We start from the raw sequence: 15,931 nt of genomic DNA, 5'->3' as shown, positions 1-15,931 counted from the left end.
ACGTCGCCAGTCCCTCTGTGCAGTACGTCGTCAGCCCCTCTGTGCAGTGCCTAGCCAGTCCCTCTGTGCAGAACGTCGCCAGTCACTCTGTGCAGTACGTCGCCAGCCCCTCTGTGCAGTACGTCGTCAGTCCCCTCTGTGCAGTACGTCGCCAGTCCCTCTGTGCGGTACGTCGCCAGTCCCTCTGTGCAGTACGTTGTCAGCCTCCCTGTGCAGTACGTCGTCCAGTCCCTCTGTGCAGTACGTCGCCAGCCCCTCTGTGCAGTACGTCGTCAGTCCCTCTGTGCAGTACGTCCGCCAGTCCCTCTGTGCAGTACGTCGCCAGTCCCTTTGTGCAGTACGTCGCCAGCCCTTCTGTGCAGTACCTCGCCAGCCCTTCTGTGCGGTACGTCGCCAGCCCCTCTGTGCAGTACGTCGCCAGTCCCTCTGTGCAGTACGTCGTCAGCCCCTATGTGCAGTACGTCGCCAGTCCCTCTGTGCAGTACGTCGTCAGCCCCTCTGTGCAGTACGTCACCAGTCCCTCTGTGCAGTACGTCGTCAGCCCCTCTGTGCAGTACGTCGTCAGTCCCTCTGTGCAGTACGTCGTCAGCCCCTCTGTGCAGTACGTCACCAGTCCCTCTGTGCAGTACGTCGTCAGCCCCTCTGTGCAGTACGTCGCCAGTCCCTCTGTGCAGTACGTCGTCAGCCCCCCTGTGCAGTACGTCACCAGTCCCTCTGTGCAGTACGTCGTCAGCCCCTCTGTGCAGTACGTCGCCAGTCCCTCTGTGCAGTACGTCGTCAGTCCCTCTGTGCGGTACGTCGTCAGCCCCTCTGTGCAGTACGTCGCCAGTCCCTCTGTGCAGTACGTCGCCAGCCCCTCTGTGCAGTACCTCGCCAGCCCCTCTGTGCAGTACCTCGCCAGTCCCTCTGCGCAGCACGTTGCCAGCCCTTCTGTGCAGTACGTCGTCAGCCCCTCTGTGCAGTACGCCGTCAGCCCCTCTGCGCAGTACGTCGCCAGCCCCTCTGTGCAGTACGTCGCCAGTCCCTCTGTGCAGTACGTCGTCAGTCCCTCTGCGCAGTACGTCGTCAGTCCCTCTGTGCAGTACTAACCGTCAGCGCCGTGCACCTCCACCTGGTCCAGCGTGTCGGCCAGGTCGGGCAGCGGGAGCCGGTCGCCGGCCCGCAGCAGCCGATCATCGCTGACGAACACAGACATCCCAGCTGACGCCTGCGCCTCGCCCAGACTCAGGTGGTCCGCCAGCGCCGCCGCCAGCTGCTCGCTCACCGCGATCCCCTTCCTGCCGACCAGAGACGACACATCAGAAGGGAGGCTGGCCGCAGCTAGTGCCTGGCAGGCTTCGAACGACGTTAGCAGCCGGGCGAAATGATAAAGACATTGAACACAAACATTACACACCTATATGCAAATATGTATATTTATTCGAGGTACCACCAAAACGCTCCAGGAATTTGCGTTTTGCAGGAAAACAACTGACCCCAGCCCGCAGTCGCCACAGACTCTTTTTACGTAGTCCTCTTGAGCATGTATGCTGTGGTCCAGCTTTTTTCCACGATTTCATACATCTCTGGAAGTCAGTGTGGCTGTGTTGAGCACCTCCCGCCCCTCCTTCTGAGTCTCATGAATTGCGTCGAAATGACGCCCATTTAGCCGCAACTTGGTCCTGGAGAATAGGAAAAGATTGGACGGGGCACGGTGAGGCGAATGGGAATGGTGGGAAATAGCCTCTGCGTTTTTGGGAGGCTGCAGCTGCTGTACATGTGATGTGTGGGCGGATGCGTTGTCCTGATGTAGCGATCGGTCGTTGTTTTCTGATTTTTCTGGACGTTTGCGGCAGATGCTCTCCATCATAGGACTGCAAATGGCGAAACAGTACAACTTTTGGTTGACAGGCTGGCCAGGGGAAAATTTTTGGGGGGGCAATGCCTTAGATGTCATAGAAGGGATCAGCGCGGACTTGAGATTGCTACAAACTTGAGGCAATGTTTCGTCCTTGGTGAATTAGGAGATTTCCACTGCAACCACTGGTGTTTTGTGTTGTGTCACAGAGTCAACCACATGCCCACAATTAATAATGAGTCATAGTGAACCCTGGAGATAAAGCCGATGGTTTATATTTGGTTGGTTTGGTATGGTTTGGTTTGGTATCATGGTTCTATATTTGAGCCCCTGCAAACTCGGCGTGATGTGCTTGCTGGTGGTTACTGAGCACGCTCCAGTGTACATTTGTTCGCTCCGCATGAAGCGCTATTGCATAATATGCCAATAATATTACAACTCCCGGATTTTTTGGGGAGGGTATACATAGTTCCGGCATGGGGACGAAGCCAGCTTCAGCTTCGGCTTTCTTTCTTTCTGAAGCGGGGGCTTTTTTAAGCCGTCGGCCTCGGCTGTGGCCTGGGTCACTTTTAACGGGTGACTCCGGCTTAAACTCCATGCGGTCTTAAATTGCAAGCTCTGGCTTTGCCATGGTTATTTTTCATCGCAGTTGTAACTTCCCTTTATAACAACAGTCCTTGACCGTCCGCTCCGCCACGTACCTCACAACTTTTCGTGGTTGCGACGCAAATACGAGACGATCTTCTACAAAGCATTCCATCCAAAATGTTTAAGCTTGTCTTAATCACAGACCGCAAAACGCGATATTTCTGATCAAATACAGTTCGAAAAACCGGAAGATACACCACTAAAAAACAAAGACAAAACTGCATGGCAGCTTCTTTCATTAGAAACCTTTTGACCTAAACTGTTTTGCTTCGTTCATATCGTTGATGCTTTTGAAATTTTGAGGCGCTGATATGCAAAATTTTGAAGTTCTGCGTTCGTTCCATTTTCACTGTAACAGCCACAGCTAATATTGGTGAACTGCATTGGTTAGCGTCACCAAAACAGAGTCCACCTGGCAAGTAGGCAAGTAACAGTTCAAAAACAAAGCCCTCAATAAGTTCTTCCCGGCATGGCCAGTACCGCCCAGAGCAGGCGGGGGAGCCGCTATAAACCAGCCCGACACACTGCTCAGCTTGGCCTGGTGAAGCCAGGGTGGCCTGCACTGACTAGACAGAGACTGACCTGGCCAGCAGGGCGCTGGGTCGGACCAGCTCGGCCCAGGGCAGCCGCCCGTGCAGCTGGTGCGCCAGCTCGAGGCCGCGCAGCAGGCCGGGCACGCCGGCCGAGCGCGCTCCTGTGCGGCTCACGTTGGCCGCCTGGTCGGTGGCCGCCGGCGCCACCTCGCGGAAGTCCACCACCGACGAGCGGTTCTGCGCGTGGTCATGGATCAGCATGAAGCCGCCGCTGCCGGAAGGACCGAGGTCGGTCACTGGGACGCCGTGGTGGCACAGGCGGGGCGGGCTCAGAGGCAGCAGCTGAGTATATGGCAGGCGCTGGGCTAGAGGCAGGCGCACCACAACTTGGTCATGAATGGCATGCAGGAACTGTATATGATCTAAACATTAGCTTAAATGTGACACACTATAACTGAGAGTAACAACCCGTCCTTAAAATACCTCAGCAACAGTCAACAGCGAGCACAGACTGTGCAGCTCAGAACGGCGCGCCTGGCTGCGCTCGGAGCTGCGGCGCGGCCGGCGGTCTGAGCGGCACGCACCCGCCCAGGCCGCTGGCGTGCGGGTGAACGACGGCCATGCAGAGGGCGGCGGCGACGGCGGCATCGACAGCCGAGCCGCCCCGCCGCAACAGCTCGGCGCTCAGGCTGGAGCAGGTCTTGTGGTCGGTGGAGACGGCCGCGTGCGGCACCACCTGCCGCACAGCAGCCGACCGCGTCAGACCGGCCGTCACGGCACCGGCTCCTGACAGCCCTCACCCAGAATCTGCTCCAACCACAGCATGTAATGCAAGAAAAACATGAAGAGAGTGTGGCAATGTACATAGGGTTGATAGGTGTTCTTAATGTGAAAGTTTTGCTTGAAATATTACGCAAAATTTAAGCTGCACTGGAGAAAAATGGTGCGAAAAGTGAATGCTAGTGATGAAACAATCAAGTAGATACTTACCTCAGGTTCTCCATAATAAATTTGCACTATCAGAGCAACTGTAATTGCAATGCTAAAGACAACAAAACAAACAAAAATTACTTTGAATCCATCATTTTCACTATGCTTGTTCCTGAGTCCAGAAGTTAAAGGGAATCTTTCTGAGTTTAGTGACATTGAAAAGCTGGGTGTGAACTTCTTTTCCAGGATCTGAAAACCAAGGACAATTTTTTAAAGAATTACTTTAGACTTACTATATGTCACTGAGGAGTCCATCTGTCACTGAGAAGGTCCATTGGCAAGCAGTTGTCCAGGCCTGTATACTTGGCCATTGCTGCTGCTTCATTGGTTACTGCCCTGTCATGTGTCAAATGCTTGTACAAATGGCTCCAATGATTTTAGTTTTTCAGAACTAAAAAACAGCTTTGCAATGTTACAGCCACTGGTTTAGATTGAAATTGCTTCATCTTCCATTACATTGCAGATGAGCAGCACCTAGGAGATGGAGCTGTGTTCTATGTCCAGTGACAGCCAGGTCACAACTACATGTTGGTATTTATTTGTATTTAAATGCAGTATCAAAGGCAATCTGTATTTAAATGCAATCAAAACCAATCTTTATTTAAATGCAACCAAAGGCAGTCTATATGTATCTGCAATTAAATTCAGTAGCAAAGGCAACTTAACTAAATCTAAGCCAGTGAATTCATAGACCACTCAATGGATTACTTTACTCACAGAAAATTACAGCAATTAATAGCATTACTTACTCCAGTCATAGTGACACAGTCAATGCTAACCACTGGATTTCAATGTTTAAGTCTATATGTTGCTGTAGTTCATATGAAGTAGGCAACTAATTGGGAGAAAATGACATGTCTGAGGTTAACTATATCCTGGGTATACTCTGCTTGCATGCTACATACTGATATCAAATGATGTTTGATGCTAATGTCAGCATCAAACATCCATACACATAGCAGTAAAATTGTAAAAATGGCCTGCCTGAGTTGAACACTTAGGTTCTGGGTGCAGGCTGGGTTACTTAGCAGATGCCAACCTGAGTGGATCAGCTTTGCTAGACTGGATGAGCATGATACCATATTTGAAGTACCTGACTCAAAACCATGTCAAGGTCCCTGCCATGGTTTGCAGATTGGGTTCACCATACTGTTATAAGTCACATTATTTGCAACGAAATTACTGTGCACAAGCTGTAAAAACATGCGAGAAAAAGACATACATCAGTTGTTGCACAAACTTGCAGTTATGTGATTTCCAGAGAGCAAAGCAACCATCAATGGCATGAGTTTTACACAAATACTATCATATAACCATAATCACCTTAATTTTGGACACAAGCTGTTTCCAGCAAAATTACTACACATACGCATTTATTCATATCCCTGGAATAAATTAACAACACACAGGGCCTCAGGGGCAGTTTCCCATTCCATTCAGTTCATCACACCTGAGTTTAAGAAAGTGGGCCAAATTCAGAGAAAACTGCACATTGACATATTTTGCATTTTCTCAATTGTTTATCGTAGTCCCCTCCACCTGACTCATTTTGCCAAATTACGTCCCTGGCTCTTACATTGCATTATTTTCAAAGCAATCACGGCTTATCCATGCCATCCCTATCCATAACGCAACCACGAAAATCCATTACAACACACTAAGCAAGATCGAAGCACAATACCCTACATTTACGAATGATTTGCCTCCGAACTGTCCTCGCAGCAGTCCCCTCCAATTTCCGTTCCCCAGCACCTGTCACAGATGTGTTTGAAGCGGCGCTGTTTGTTTATCGTACTTGGCTACTTGGTAGCCTCAGCTGGCTTGGACCCTGCCCCTCCCCTTTCCATCTCGATGCCCTAAGAAAAGGTGTGCTGTAGCTAACCAAAATTAGACACCTTTGATTGAACATTTTTATTAGTGTTGTAGTTATTTTAGTTGAAAAAGTTTGATATACAACGAATATGTCAAGTCCATAAGACATTGCAATATATTGACACCAGTCGCACCGCCCTCTGTACATAAGTTTCCTTTAGAATCAGACGGTTAGTTTTGCACGAAAACGACGCTCCCGTGTCGAGAGCGTACGAAAAATCCAAAAATTATTTGTTTAGTGGCAAGAGAGAGGTGGATTGTGGAAGGCGGGGCTGAGCTGGATTAATATTTCATCCGAACCCTTTGCCGTTATTTTAGTGTTGCAGTGTGATGAAGTTAGCACATTTAACTTGGCTCTTCTACCTTTTAGTCCCGGTCTGTGACACCACAGGAATTGAGCCAGCTCTCCGGCGTTCACGACATTGAAGGGGATCAGGTGGGTGTTTAGGCGAGTAACTTGAAACTTGAATCCAGGTCCTCGGGATGTGCATATGGAAAATCATAAGTTTGTGGAATGTGTAGTATGTTCCTTGGGTTTGCTGTTCATTTTCATAATTGAATGAAATGATAAACAGATACCTAATAGGTAGCTTCTTAATTCACCCAACATGGTCACCTGGGTGCAGCAAGCCTTCCACTATGCTGGTTGTTTACATTGTGACATTGATGTGCTGGACCTTAAGCATGCATGTGTCAAACTCATCCCAGGCTAAACTAAGAAGAATCTCAGAGTTATTTTTGTTTGGAATTTGTTTTTTGCACTTAGTACTTCCCTGGAAATTACCAAAACCATACAATAATTCCCTGAGACATTGACTCTATGTGCAGGAGTTGGGATTGGCAGTTTGTCAAACTGGGCTGTTGGATTGGCAGTTAGCATAAACTGAAAATGTGATCAGTGTGAGGTGCATTTTTGCAGCCAGGCTTGGTCATGCAATAATTCTGTAAGCAGCCATGTTCCAGGAATTGTTTTTATGTTTGGCTTGCCAGGTAAGTTTTGGTATTGCCCTTCCTCAACAAAGATATGGAATGTGTTATGATCCATAAGGCTAAGCCCCATTCTTTGGGTCTCTTAACATTCCCTAAATCTAATATTTACAGTTAAATATGTAGCATGGAAATTTTCCAGATAAATCCTGTAGAAGCAAGATAGATGCACTTCTGTTCTTTATAGGCAACCCAATGTTTTATCTGCCAGTTACTGTCAATAGCTCCTGGTTTTCCTTTAGCTGATCTTGATAGGTGTATCTTATCATCCAGGCAGTTCCTGAAATCACATGATCATTATGGAGATATAGCCAAATGTTGCATAATAACTGGTCCCCTTAGCCAAAATGCTCATGCTAGAAACTCACCAATTTTGGAGGAATGTAGTCTAAATCTGTGGAAGTTACATAGAGAGGAAAAGGAAATTAGACATTTGGTTCCCTGGGGGCAATTTCAGACTTGTATCTAGGTCATTGAAATCAATAAGTGTTCATTAGAAACTTATTGTGAAAAGCTAGCTTAATGTAATTTGGCTTTAAAACTTAACTTTGAAAGAAATCTAGGAATAGAAAAAACAGAAGGGGTGATAATATTTTATCTTCTTTTATGGTCTACTGATCCAATTAAGTACTGTTCATTTACTATTTTAAGCTTGCTACTATTCAGCTAGTTGCTTTGAACTATTTGGCCATCTGTGAGGAGATTGGTGAGCTGTCAAAAAATCACATGCTTGGATTTGAGCCATGTATTGGTGTGCATAAATTAATTGTAACCATTCAGCAATGAGAACATATTCCTGCAGGCACTTAATTGTATACATATTTGCATTCACCTAAACCATTCACTACCTTGATGCAAACATGCAGATGGAAATTTTAATGCCACCAGATAACTGCAAGACTTAGCTCAAGCCAAGTCTTAATTGGTGTCATTTTCTATCACTGTTTTCTAAGATTTACTTATTTTACAGAGCAGTGAGACACTACTCAAGCAGCCTTCTGGCTAATGTAGTCTGGTCACACCCAGGGAAATTTGTTTATGTGCAGCATGCCTTGGGAAAATTGGCTGAGGTAGTGGGAAATCAACTTTGTTTTTGGGGCTTGGGCAAAAAGTTAATATCTTAATTGAGTTAAAAAATGGGAGATGTATTTTTCACTCCTCACATAATACATTTAACATTGTTCCACATCTTTTTACTTGATTGATATTTGAATATTTGAATGCTTGATGATGTGAAATGTTTGTTTTTGGTCTTTATGTATGGTAACATGTCAGATGCTCTGCTGATGATATGTTCCATACAATTTTAGAGCTGGTAAAAGATTCATAACCTTACACATTTTCTCACATAACCCCATTGAATATGTTGCTTTTCTGGTATTTAATAAGACTTTTGACAAACTCAATTATGACACACTTTCATTGAGCACCTGTACACCTGTTTGGGAAATACTTCCACTCTAACAACCTTCTATGCCAATAAAAAATTATATCATATTGTGCTGTCTTTGACAGCATTTTACCTAACACTATGGCCAGTATCAAACTATTTGGTTGTGTAATCCTTCATTAGAGAACTGCAGGTAGTCAGTAACATCCCATCTGACAAGTGGCAGCACTACCTATCACCATAGGGTACTCACTGCACCTCTTCCCCAGTTTCTTGGAGCACACCGCGACCAGTCGGCCTGCACGGTGCGCCGGCGCCCATGGACCCGCAGCCGGCCGGCAGGGGCTCCGAGGTGGCCGCCGCCGCCGCCAACCACGTCTGCTCGGAGCCGGGTCTGAGCGACGGCATGGTTGACGCGCTGGCCGTGTGCGGCGCGCCCGACTCGCTGGCCATGGTCGGCGTGCCCTTCAACGGCGAGGACGACCTCTGGGACGACGGCGCCGACATGGCCGTGTTCACGCGCGTCCCCTCCACCGACATCATCTACCGCAACAAGCGGAAGCGCTGCAAGCTGGTGGGCCGCTACATCTTCGGCGACCTGCTCGGCGAGGGCGCCTACGGCAAGGTGAAGGAGTGCATGGACAAGGACACGCTGGAGCGGAGGGCCGTCAAGATCTTCAAGCGGAGAAAACTCAGGCGGAAGCTGAATGGCGAACAGAACCTGCAAAGGTAGCGAAACGTCTGATGGTGCATTGGTGATAACAAGTTGGCTGTCTGTGTCACGATCTCATTATGAGGCAGTGGTCCGCGCTAGACGTGCCGGTGATCATTTTGTTAGCCGTCACTAACGGATGTTGTAATTGAGTGATTGAACGTGGCCGCTAAAATTTTGGGAGTAGATGTGTCAGCAGAGGCAGGTCTGGCATAGGCAGCTGGATAGAGCTGTGGGTGATGGCAGTCACAGTCCGCGGCAACATAAGCTCGTTCTCTGGTACTAGCCGTACGACCACGCACACCAAAAACAACGTAGCATTAATGCGATGGAGGGCCTCCCCTGTCTTCCGTGGATGTGGACCGGTCCGATGGCAGTGTGCTGGTGAACGACACAGCTGCGGTGCTGAGTGTGCTCTCGCTCTGATCCAGGGAGATTCGTCTGTTGAACCGGCTGCGACACCCCAACATCCTCCGGCTGTTCGACGTGCTCCACAACGACGAAAAACAGAAAATCTACATGATTCTGGAGTTCTGCGTGTGCCAGTTAAAGGAGATGCTGGATCAAGCTCACGAGAAGAGGTTTCCTGTCTGGCAGGCCCACGGGTCAGTAATCTGGTCGCATAAACTCCGAGCTGACTTCTCATCAGGCTTCAAACACAATCTTCTCATGTCTTAGGTGCTGTTGTGCATGTGCCAGTTCAAAGCGCATGCACCAGGACGAACTGCGCTGATGGTATTGTTTGCATTTCATCACAACCTGACATCTGGCAGAAAGGTCTTAGATTCACTGAACACTTGGCTTGATTTCAGGTACTTTGTGCAGCTGGTCACGGGTTTGGAATACCTGCACAGTCAGGCTGTGGTGCACAACGACATCAAGCCGGCCAACCTGCTGCTCACGGCCGACATGACACTCAAGATATCCGACCTGGGTACTGCAGAGGTGAGAGTCGGCAGCAGCCGGGCGGGCCGGTCTTGTGTGGGGTTACAGTGCCCGGCGGCCTCTGCTACTGGAGGTGAAAGTTGACAGCCGCCGGGCGGGTGGGTCCTGTCAGGGCTTATAGGCTCCGGCGGCCTCTGCTACTGGATGTGAGAGTTGACAGCCGCCGGGCGGGTCGGTCCTGTCAGGGCTTATAGGCTCCGGCGGCCTCTGCTACCGGATGTGAGAGTTGACAGCCGCCAGGCGGGTCGGTCCCGTCTGGGCTTATAGGCTCCGGCGGCCTCTGCTACTGGAGGTGAGAGTTGACAGCCGCCGGGCGGGTCGGTCCTGTCAGGGCTTATAGGCTCCGGCGGCCTCTGCTACTGGATGTGAGAGTTGACAGCCGCCGGGCGGGTCGGTCCTGTCAGGGCTTATAGGCTCCGGCGGCCTCTGCTACCGGGGGTGAGAGTTGACAGCCGCCAGACGGGTCGGTCCCGTCTGGGCTTATAGGCTCCGGCGGCCTCTGCTACTGGAGGTGAGAGTTGACAGCCGCCGGGCGGGTCGGTCCTGTCAGGGCTTATAGGCTCCGGCGGCCTCTGCTACTGGGCGCTCGGCCCGGCGGTCACCGCGAATCTGCCGGCCAGGTGAAGTTTGGTCTTTCCGTGAGGTGGAATGCGTCGTTAGATAAGTTTTGCTGCGAACTCTGACAAGTGGCAATTAAGTACCCATTTGAATGCTTGCTGGTTTATAAAATGTTCCATTCGATGGCTTTACAGTTGCATTGCACCGCTTGTGCCATACTCCTATTTTCACCTTCTTGGGGCCGCAAATGTTAGATGTAAATAATGGACAGGGTAATGTGGACTGCAGGCGCTTGCCGGGTCCCGTAGCTGTCGTGTCAGGTGAGAGTGCGTGCCGAGCGTGTGGCTGGAGCTGGCGGCTGAGCGCGCCCCTGTCGTGTGGGGCGAGAGCCTGTAGCTGTAGCTGGCGGCTGAGTGCGCCTGTGTCGCGTCGGGTGAGAGCGTGTGGCCGGAACTGGCGGCTAAGCGCGTCCCTATCGTGTCGGATGAGAGCGTGTTCCCGGAGCTGGCGGCTGAGCGCACCCCTGTCGTGTCGGGTGAGAGCCTGTAGCTGTAGCTGGCGGCTGAGCGTGCCCTTGTCGTGTCGGGTGAGAGCGTGTAGCCGGAGCTGGCGGCTGAGCGCGCCCCTGTCGTGTCGGGTGAGAGCGTGTGCCGAGCGTGTGGCCGGAGCTGGCGGCTGAGCGCGCCCCTGTCGTGTCGGGTGGGAGCGGGTGGCTTGAGCTGGCGGCTGAGCGCGTCCGGCGCCGCAGGAGCTGGACCGGTACCGGCAGAGTGACGAGATCGCCGTCAGCCAGGGCTCGCCGGCCTTCCAGCCGCCCGAAATAGCCAACGGCACCGACACCTTCCCCGGCTACAAGGTGGACATCTGGAGCAGCGGCGTCACGCTGTGAGTCTGGGGGGCGCGGTCAGCTGCCGCCAGTCTGGTGCGCCTCGCCTCACGCCGCACTGTCGTCGCGCACTGTCAAACTGGTTCAGCGCTTGAAGTGGTGCTATTCTCGAGTGACGTTCGCTCGCAGGCTCGTGTTTTATCACTTTTATCCCATAGCCTTTCGAGCGAAAACAAAAGGTCACGCGGCCCGTGTTCGACGCTTTCATCGGCTGCTGTCACTGTCCGTGACGTCTGAGGTCGGTCTCGCTCGGCGTGCCGATCTCCACGGTGACCTTCCGACGCGCTCACGCCACCTCCGCCCTGTCCAGGTACAACTTCGTGACGGGCCAGTACCCGTTCGAAGGCGAGACGGTGTTCAAGCTGTACGATAACATCGGCCGCGGCGAGTTCGACATCCCGGAGCCGGTGGGGCCGTCTCTGGCGTCGCTGCTGCGCGGCATGCTGCACAAGGAGCCCGAGCAGCGGCTCGGCGTCGCCCAGATCCAGCAGCACGAGTCAGTGGCTGGCGCGGCCCGGGAGCGGGCTGGTGGCGACGGGGTAGCGGTGTGGACCGGACGCGGACTTTCGCACCGGGTGCGGGTGCTGTGCGCGGGTGTTGTCGCTGCCCGCCATTTCAGCACGTCCGCGCTGTCTGTTTCCCTGTCAGTCTGCGCGGCGGGCGTGCGGCGAGCGTGCCGTGCAGATGTGTCAGACACGTCGGTCATCCCGGGAGGCAGTGCTCAAAAGGTCGACTGTCGGCCTCGGTTGCCTCGGCGCGGCCTGGCGGCTGACTTGCTGGCAATCGCTCTTGTATCGGTGGATGCGCCGGCCGCGGACGTGCGGCCACGCCGCGGGTGTTTACGCGCGGCCCGTGACTTTGTACGTCCTCCGGTCAAACCGGACGGTGCATCGGCCGACCGCTGACGTGTTTTTGTGCCGTCCACGCCGCGTGTGGCGGCGCACGGCCGGCGGCGTGTGTGGCCGGCCGCCAGGGCGCCGCTGACGAATGGTCCGTGCGTCCGCTCGCCCCGGGGTAACGGCCGCTGCGCCCGTTCCAGCTGGTACCGGAAGAAGCAGCCGCCGACGTCCGAGCCGGTGCCGGTGCCGCCGCGGAACGGCAGCGAGTGTCACGCACTCACGGTGCTGCCCTATATCCGCGACCTGCACTACGGCGCCGACGAGGATAACACCAGCAGCGAGGAGTATATCACAGAACGGCAGCTCAACGGTCAGTGCGGGCGGCGTGCGGAGTGCCCCCGGGTCGGACTAGCGGTGGGGGTGGCGCCCCTGGTCTGAGCGTCTGAGCGCCGAGGGATGGCCCGGCGGCGGGCCGGCTCAGCAGCCACCAGCGTCTCATCCAGCTCTTCCCGAGGTGAAACTGTAAAATAGTGGCACTTTGGCATGTGGACAGTCAAATTTGTCCTGATTCATTGTTTCGGGTATGTGATGCCTGTACTTTTTATTTGCATCATATTTTGTTAACCAAAAAGCTAGTTTACATTGATTGAATTTCAATTAATTAAATGCAATTATTTTGCATTGGAACGGTATACTTGGCATCTGCCGCGTTTGAATGCGCCTCAGTAGGAAATGTTGGGGATTTAGTGCACACTCCCAAGCCGGGGTTTAGCTGTGCACCCCAACTGGTCGCTGGCAATGTACTATTGCGAGCGCTGTGTCGCGTCGTAACAGTTAGTCTGGTGAGCGCTTTGCGACACTGTACGGAGCGCCGACTGGAGCGCGGTGTCAGCTGCTGTCGCTGCCAGGTGACCCGGGGGTTGTGGTTCGCGGCATCGGCGGATGTTAGTTTGACGGCCGGTGAGTTTATCCCCGAACTGCGGCCCGATGGCGTGGTTCCGGGCGGCGGGCAGCTGCGCAGTCCTGGTGGCCAGCCTGCCAGCCCGTCAACCGGGCGCAGTTGCCGTACGGGGGTCTCATAGAGCAGCCCGTGCGTAACACGTGCGGTGGTTAAAACGTGGCTGATCTGAAAGTCGCGTCGGAGAACGATGCATAAGTCTCGTCTAAGAACGCCATAGGGTTCGCGTCTGAGAACGACGCAGAGTCCGCGCCTAAGAACGACGCAGAATTCGCGTCTGAGGACGACGCATGGCGCACGTAGGAATGCCTGGCGGTTGCACAGCCGTCTGTGTGTGTTATCTCGCAATACGCGCACGTTGCCGCGTCTCAGCCGTCACGCAGGTGGTCGCTCGAGCTTCCTTCCTGGTAGCGCGGAGAGGGAAGGGAGCTCCGCCCTCTGCCCCTTCAGCTTTTGTTTTGTTGCGGAAGACATTGCGCTATTTGTTATATAATCTGTTTATATAATTAATACTCATCCATTCATATAATTCTCACTTGCGCTTGGCTCCATTTTTCTTATCCGAATAACAACATTTGGTATGCGTTATACCTGCCTGATGACTTGTCGCGCTGATATCGTCAACGAACCATCACCCGCAGAATTCGGGTTATTGTGCGTTTTTGCCCGTCGCCGGGATCGACAATGCCTGCGCACCCGACCGCACGGCGACTCCCGGGGGCGTGTTTCGTAAAATGTTTACCAGCGTAAGCCCGTCGCGTACTCCATCGCATTGCGGAAAGCTGGCGCTGTAAGACACGCTGTTGGGGTCTTGTTGTTTACTGGCGTTTTAGGGGGCGTCTTCTCCAGTGGTTATTTTGCACCAATAACGATGTTTTTACTTGACAAACACGTCGCAAATCGTCAGGGACCAAGCCTGCGGTCCAAAGTGACGTCGTCGCTCTTACACGATAAAAGTTCTTACGCATCATTGGTGATAATAAGTGTGTTATATGTTAATAATACAAACAATATGTTATATCCTGGTAGGCGTGGCCATGTCGAATAATGCGGTTGTTTGCCTCCACGATGAGCATGTTTTTACCCGCCGCACATTATGCCTCTGGCCGGAATGCTAAAAAAACAGGCTAATCCCCGCGATCTCTTGTTCATCTTTACGCAGAATTGCGTATCGTTTAGCTTGCTATGACCAGCCAAATAGTTAAAGTAATGATAAGATCGTGACTTCGCGCCTGGCGACCGGGTCAGGTTGGTTAACGCCACAAAAAGTTTCATAGGTCGGTCAGTACAAAATAAGTATATATATATATATATATATATATATATATATATATATATATATATATATATATATATATATATATATATATATATATATATATATATATATATATATTTGGGAGTACGTAGCACTCCTCACTTTCACATGGTGAGCGCAATACCGAGAGAGTTCCGGGAACCCGTAATCCTGGTCCCAACTAATGGAAAGGTCAGATGTGTGTTTGTCATGACTGCCGTAATTTAATAACACGAATGTTGAATCTGTCGAATCCGCATGCACGGAAAGCGTAGGCTTGACCTGCGTACGTAGGCTTGACCTGCGTACGACCCGCCCGCCTGGCCTCTGTCCATCGTGCGGCAACTCAACTGACCTTTTCAAGCCGCCCTGCGGACTGTGTGAGCGACGTCACATTGGTGCGCCGCCCTCGGCGTGTCGGGCGTCAGGCCAGGGGTGGTGGTAACGGCAGCGGCTGGTGTGCGTGCCGTGGGGCGTCGTCAGATGACCGTGCACGATGGCTCGTGAGGACACCGTGAGCTAACCGCGCGGGATGGCTCGTGAGAGCACCGTGAGCTAACCGCGCGGGATGGCTCGTGAGAGCACCGTGAGCTAACCGTGCGCAATGACTCGTGAGGGCGCCGTAAGCTAACCGCGCGAGATGGCTTGTGAGGAGACCGTGAGCTAACCGCGCGGGGATGGCTCGTGAGAGCGCCGTGAGCCAAACGTGCGCGATGGCTCGTGGGAGCACCGTGAGCTAACCGTGGACGATTGCTCGTGTGCCGTTGTCGCCTGACCTTACGTCGCACATGACCGTGTTCCGCTCCGTCCGCCCACATCTGTTCATCGATGCTGGAATGAAGACGGGCGAGGTGACGTTTGTCGTTGTGAAATGAGTGGATTTCCACAGAACTGCTTCCTCTTAACCCGCACTGACATAAGCAATATGTTTCGTGTTGATTTTAAATCAAGGGGAAAAACGTGGATCAGCGTCAGTCGGCGCAGACATCGCCCAACCCGAAAACAAACCGTGACCGTGTTGACTGTTTGTTCTGTCCGACAGAGCGCGAGGCGGCGCGAGCGGGCGGCGGCGAGGCGCCGTCGGAGAACGGCTCCTCGGTGCGCCGGCGGACCCGCAAGCCGCGCGCCTGCCTCAACGTCAAATCCTGGTCCAGCTGTAAGCAGGCGTGACTGCCGCGTGACGTCACTCACGCCCGCCGCCGGCCGCGAGCGGCCTCGGGCTGACGTCACGGCGGGTATGACGTCACCGCCGGCCGGCCGCGGCGTGGTCGCACCACCACGGCGGCCGCGCCCGGCCGGCCGGTGCTGTGGACACGTCGGCGCGGGCTGCCCGGGCGTGACGGACCGGACGGAGGCGGGCACCGCCGCGGCCGTGCACCGCCCCCCGCTCACGGGTTTTACGGGGAGACGCCGGCGCGACGGACGGCGCGTGGCACCGCGGCGCGAATAATACGACTAGTCGGGCGCGGGCTGTCGCCG

At 52.9% G+C, this 15,931-nt stretch overlaps 1 protein-coding gene across 1 annotated transcript; it reads left to right on the top strand.

Moving 5' to 3' along the window:
- The first annotated feature begins 6,099 nt into the window (after positions 1-6,099).
- Lkb1 (Lkb1/serine/threonine kinase 11) lies at positions 6,100-15,682 on the top strand. The gene is made up of 8 exons (XM_037237493.1): positions 6,100-6,316; positions 8,527-8,986; positions 9,401-9,574; positions 9,782-9,914; positions 11,221-11,357; positions 11,669-11,854; positions 12,398-12,567; positions 15,495-15,682. The coding sequence occupies exons 2-8, from the start codon at positions 8,577-8,579 to the stop codon at positions 15,620-15,622; spliced, it is 1,338 nt and encodes a 445-aa protein (XP_037093388.1). The 5' UTR covers positions 6,100-6,316; positions 8,527-8,576; the 3' UTR covers positions 15,623-15,682.
- Positions 15,683-15,931: the final 249 nt, after the last annotated feature.

This window comes from Pollicipes pollicipes, unplaced genomic scaffold, assembly GCF_011947565.3.
Source record: "Pollicipes pollicipes isolate AB1234 unplaced genomic scaffold, Ppol_2.1 Scaffold_7261;HRSCAF=8764_pilon_pilon_pilon, whole genome shotgun sequence".
Lineage (NCBI taxonomy): Eukaryota > Metazoa > Arthropoda > Thecostraca > Pollicipedomorpha > Pollicipedidae > Pollicipes > Pollicipes pollicipes.
This window is presented reverse-complemented; position numbering and strand designations above follow the sequence as displayed.

Excerpts from the sequence above, each read along its gene's own strand:
- Lkb1 (XM_037237493.1), top strand. The coding sequence starts at position 8,577 with ATGGACCCGCAGCCGGCCGGCAGGGGCTCCGAGGTGGCCGCCGCCGCC. Across the intron at positions 9,915-11,220 it reads CCGACCTGGGTACTGCAGAG|GAGCTGGACCGGTACCGGCA; the intron begins GTGAGAGTCGGC and ends CCGGCGCCGCAG. Across the intron at positions 12,568-15,494 it reads CACAGAACGGCAGCTCAACG|AGCGCGAGGCGGCGCGAGCG; the intron begins GTCAGTGCGGGC and ends TCTGTCCGACAG.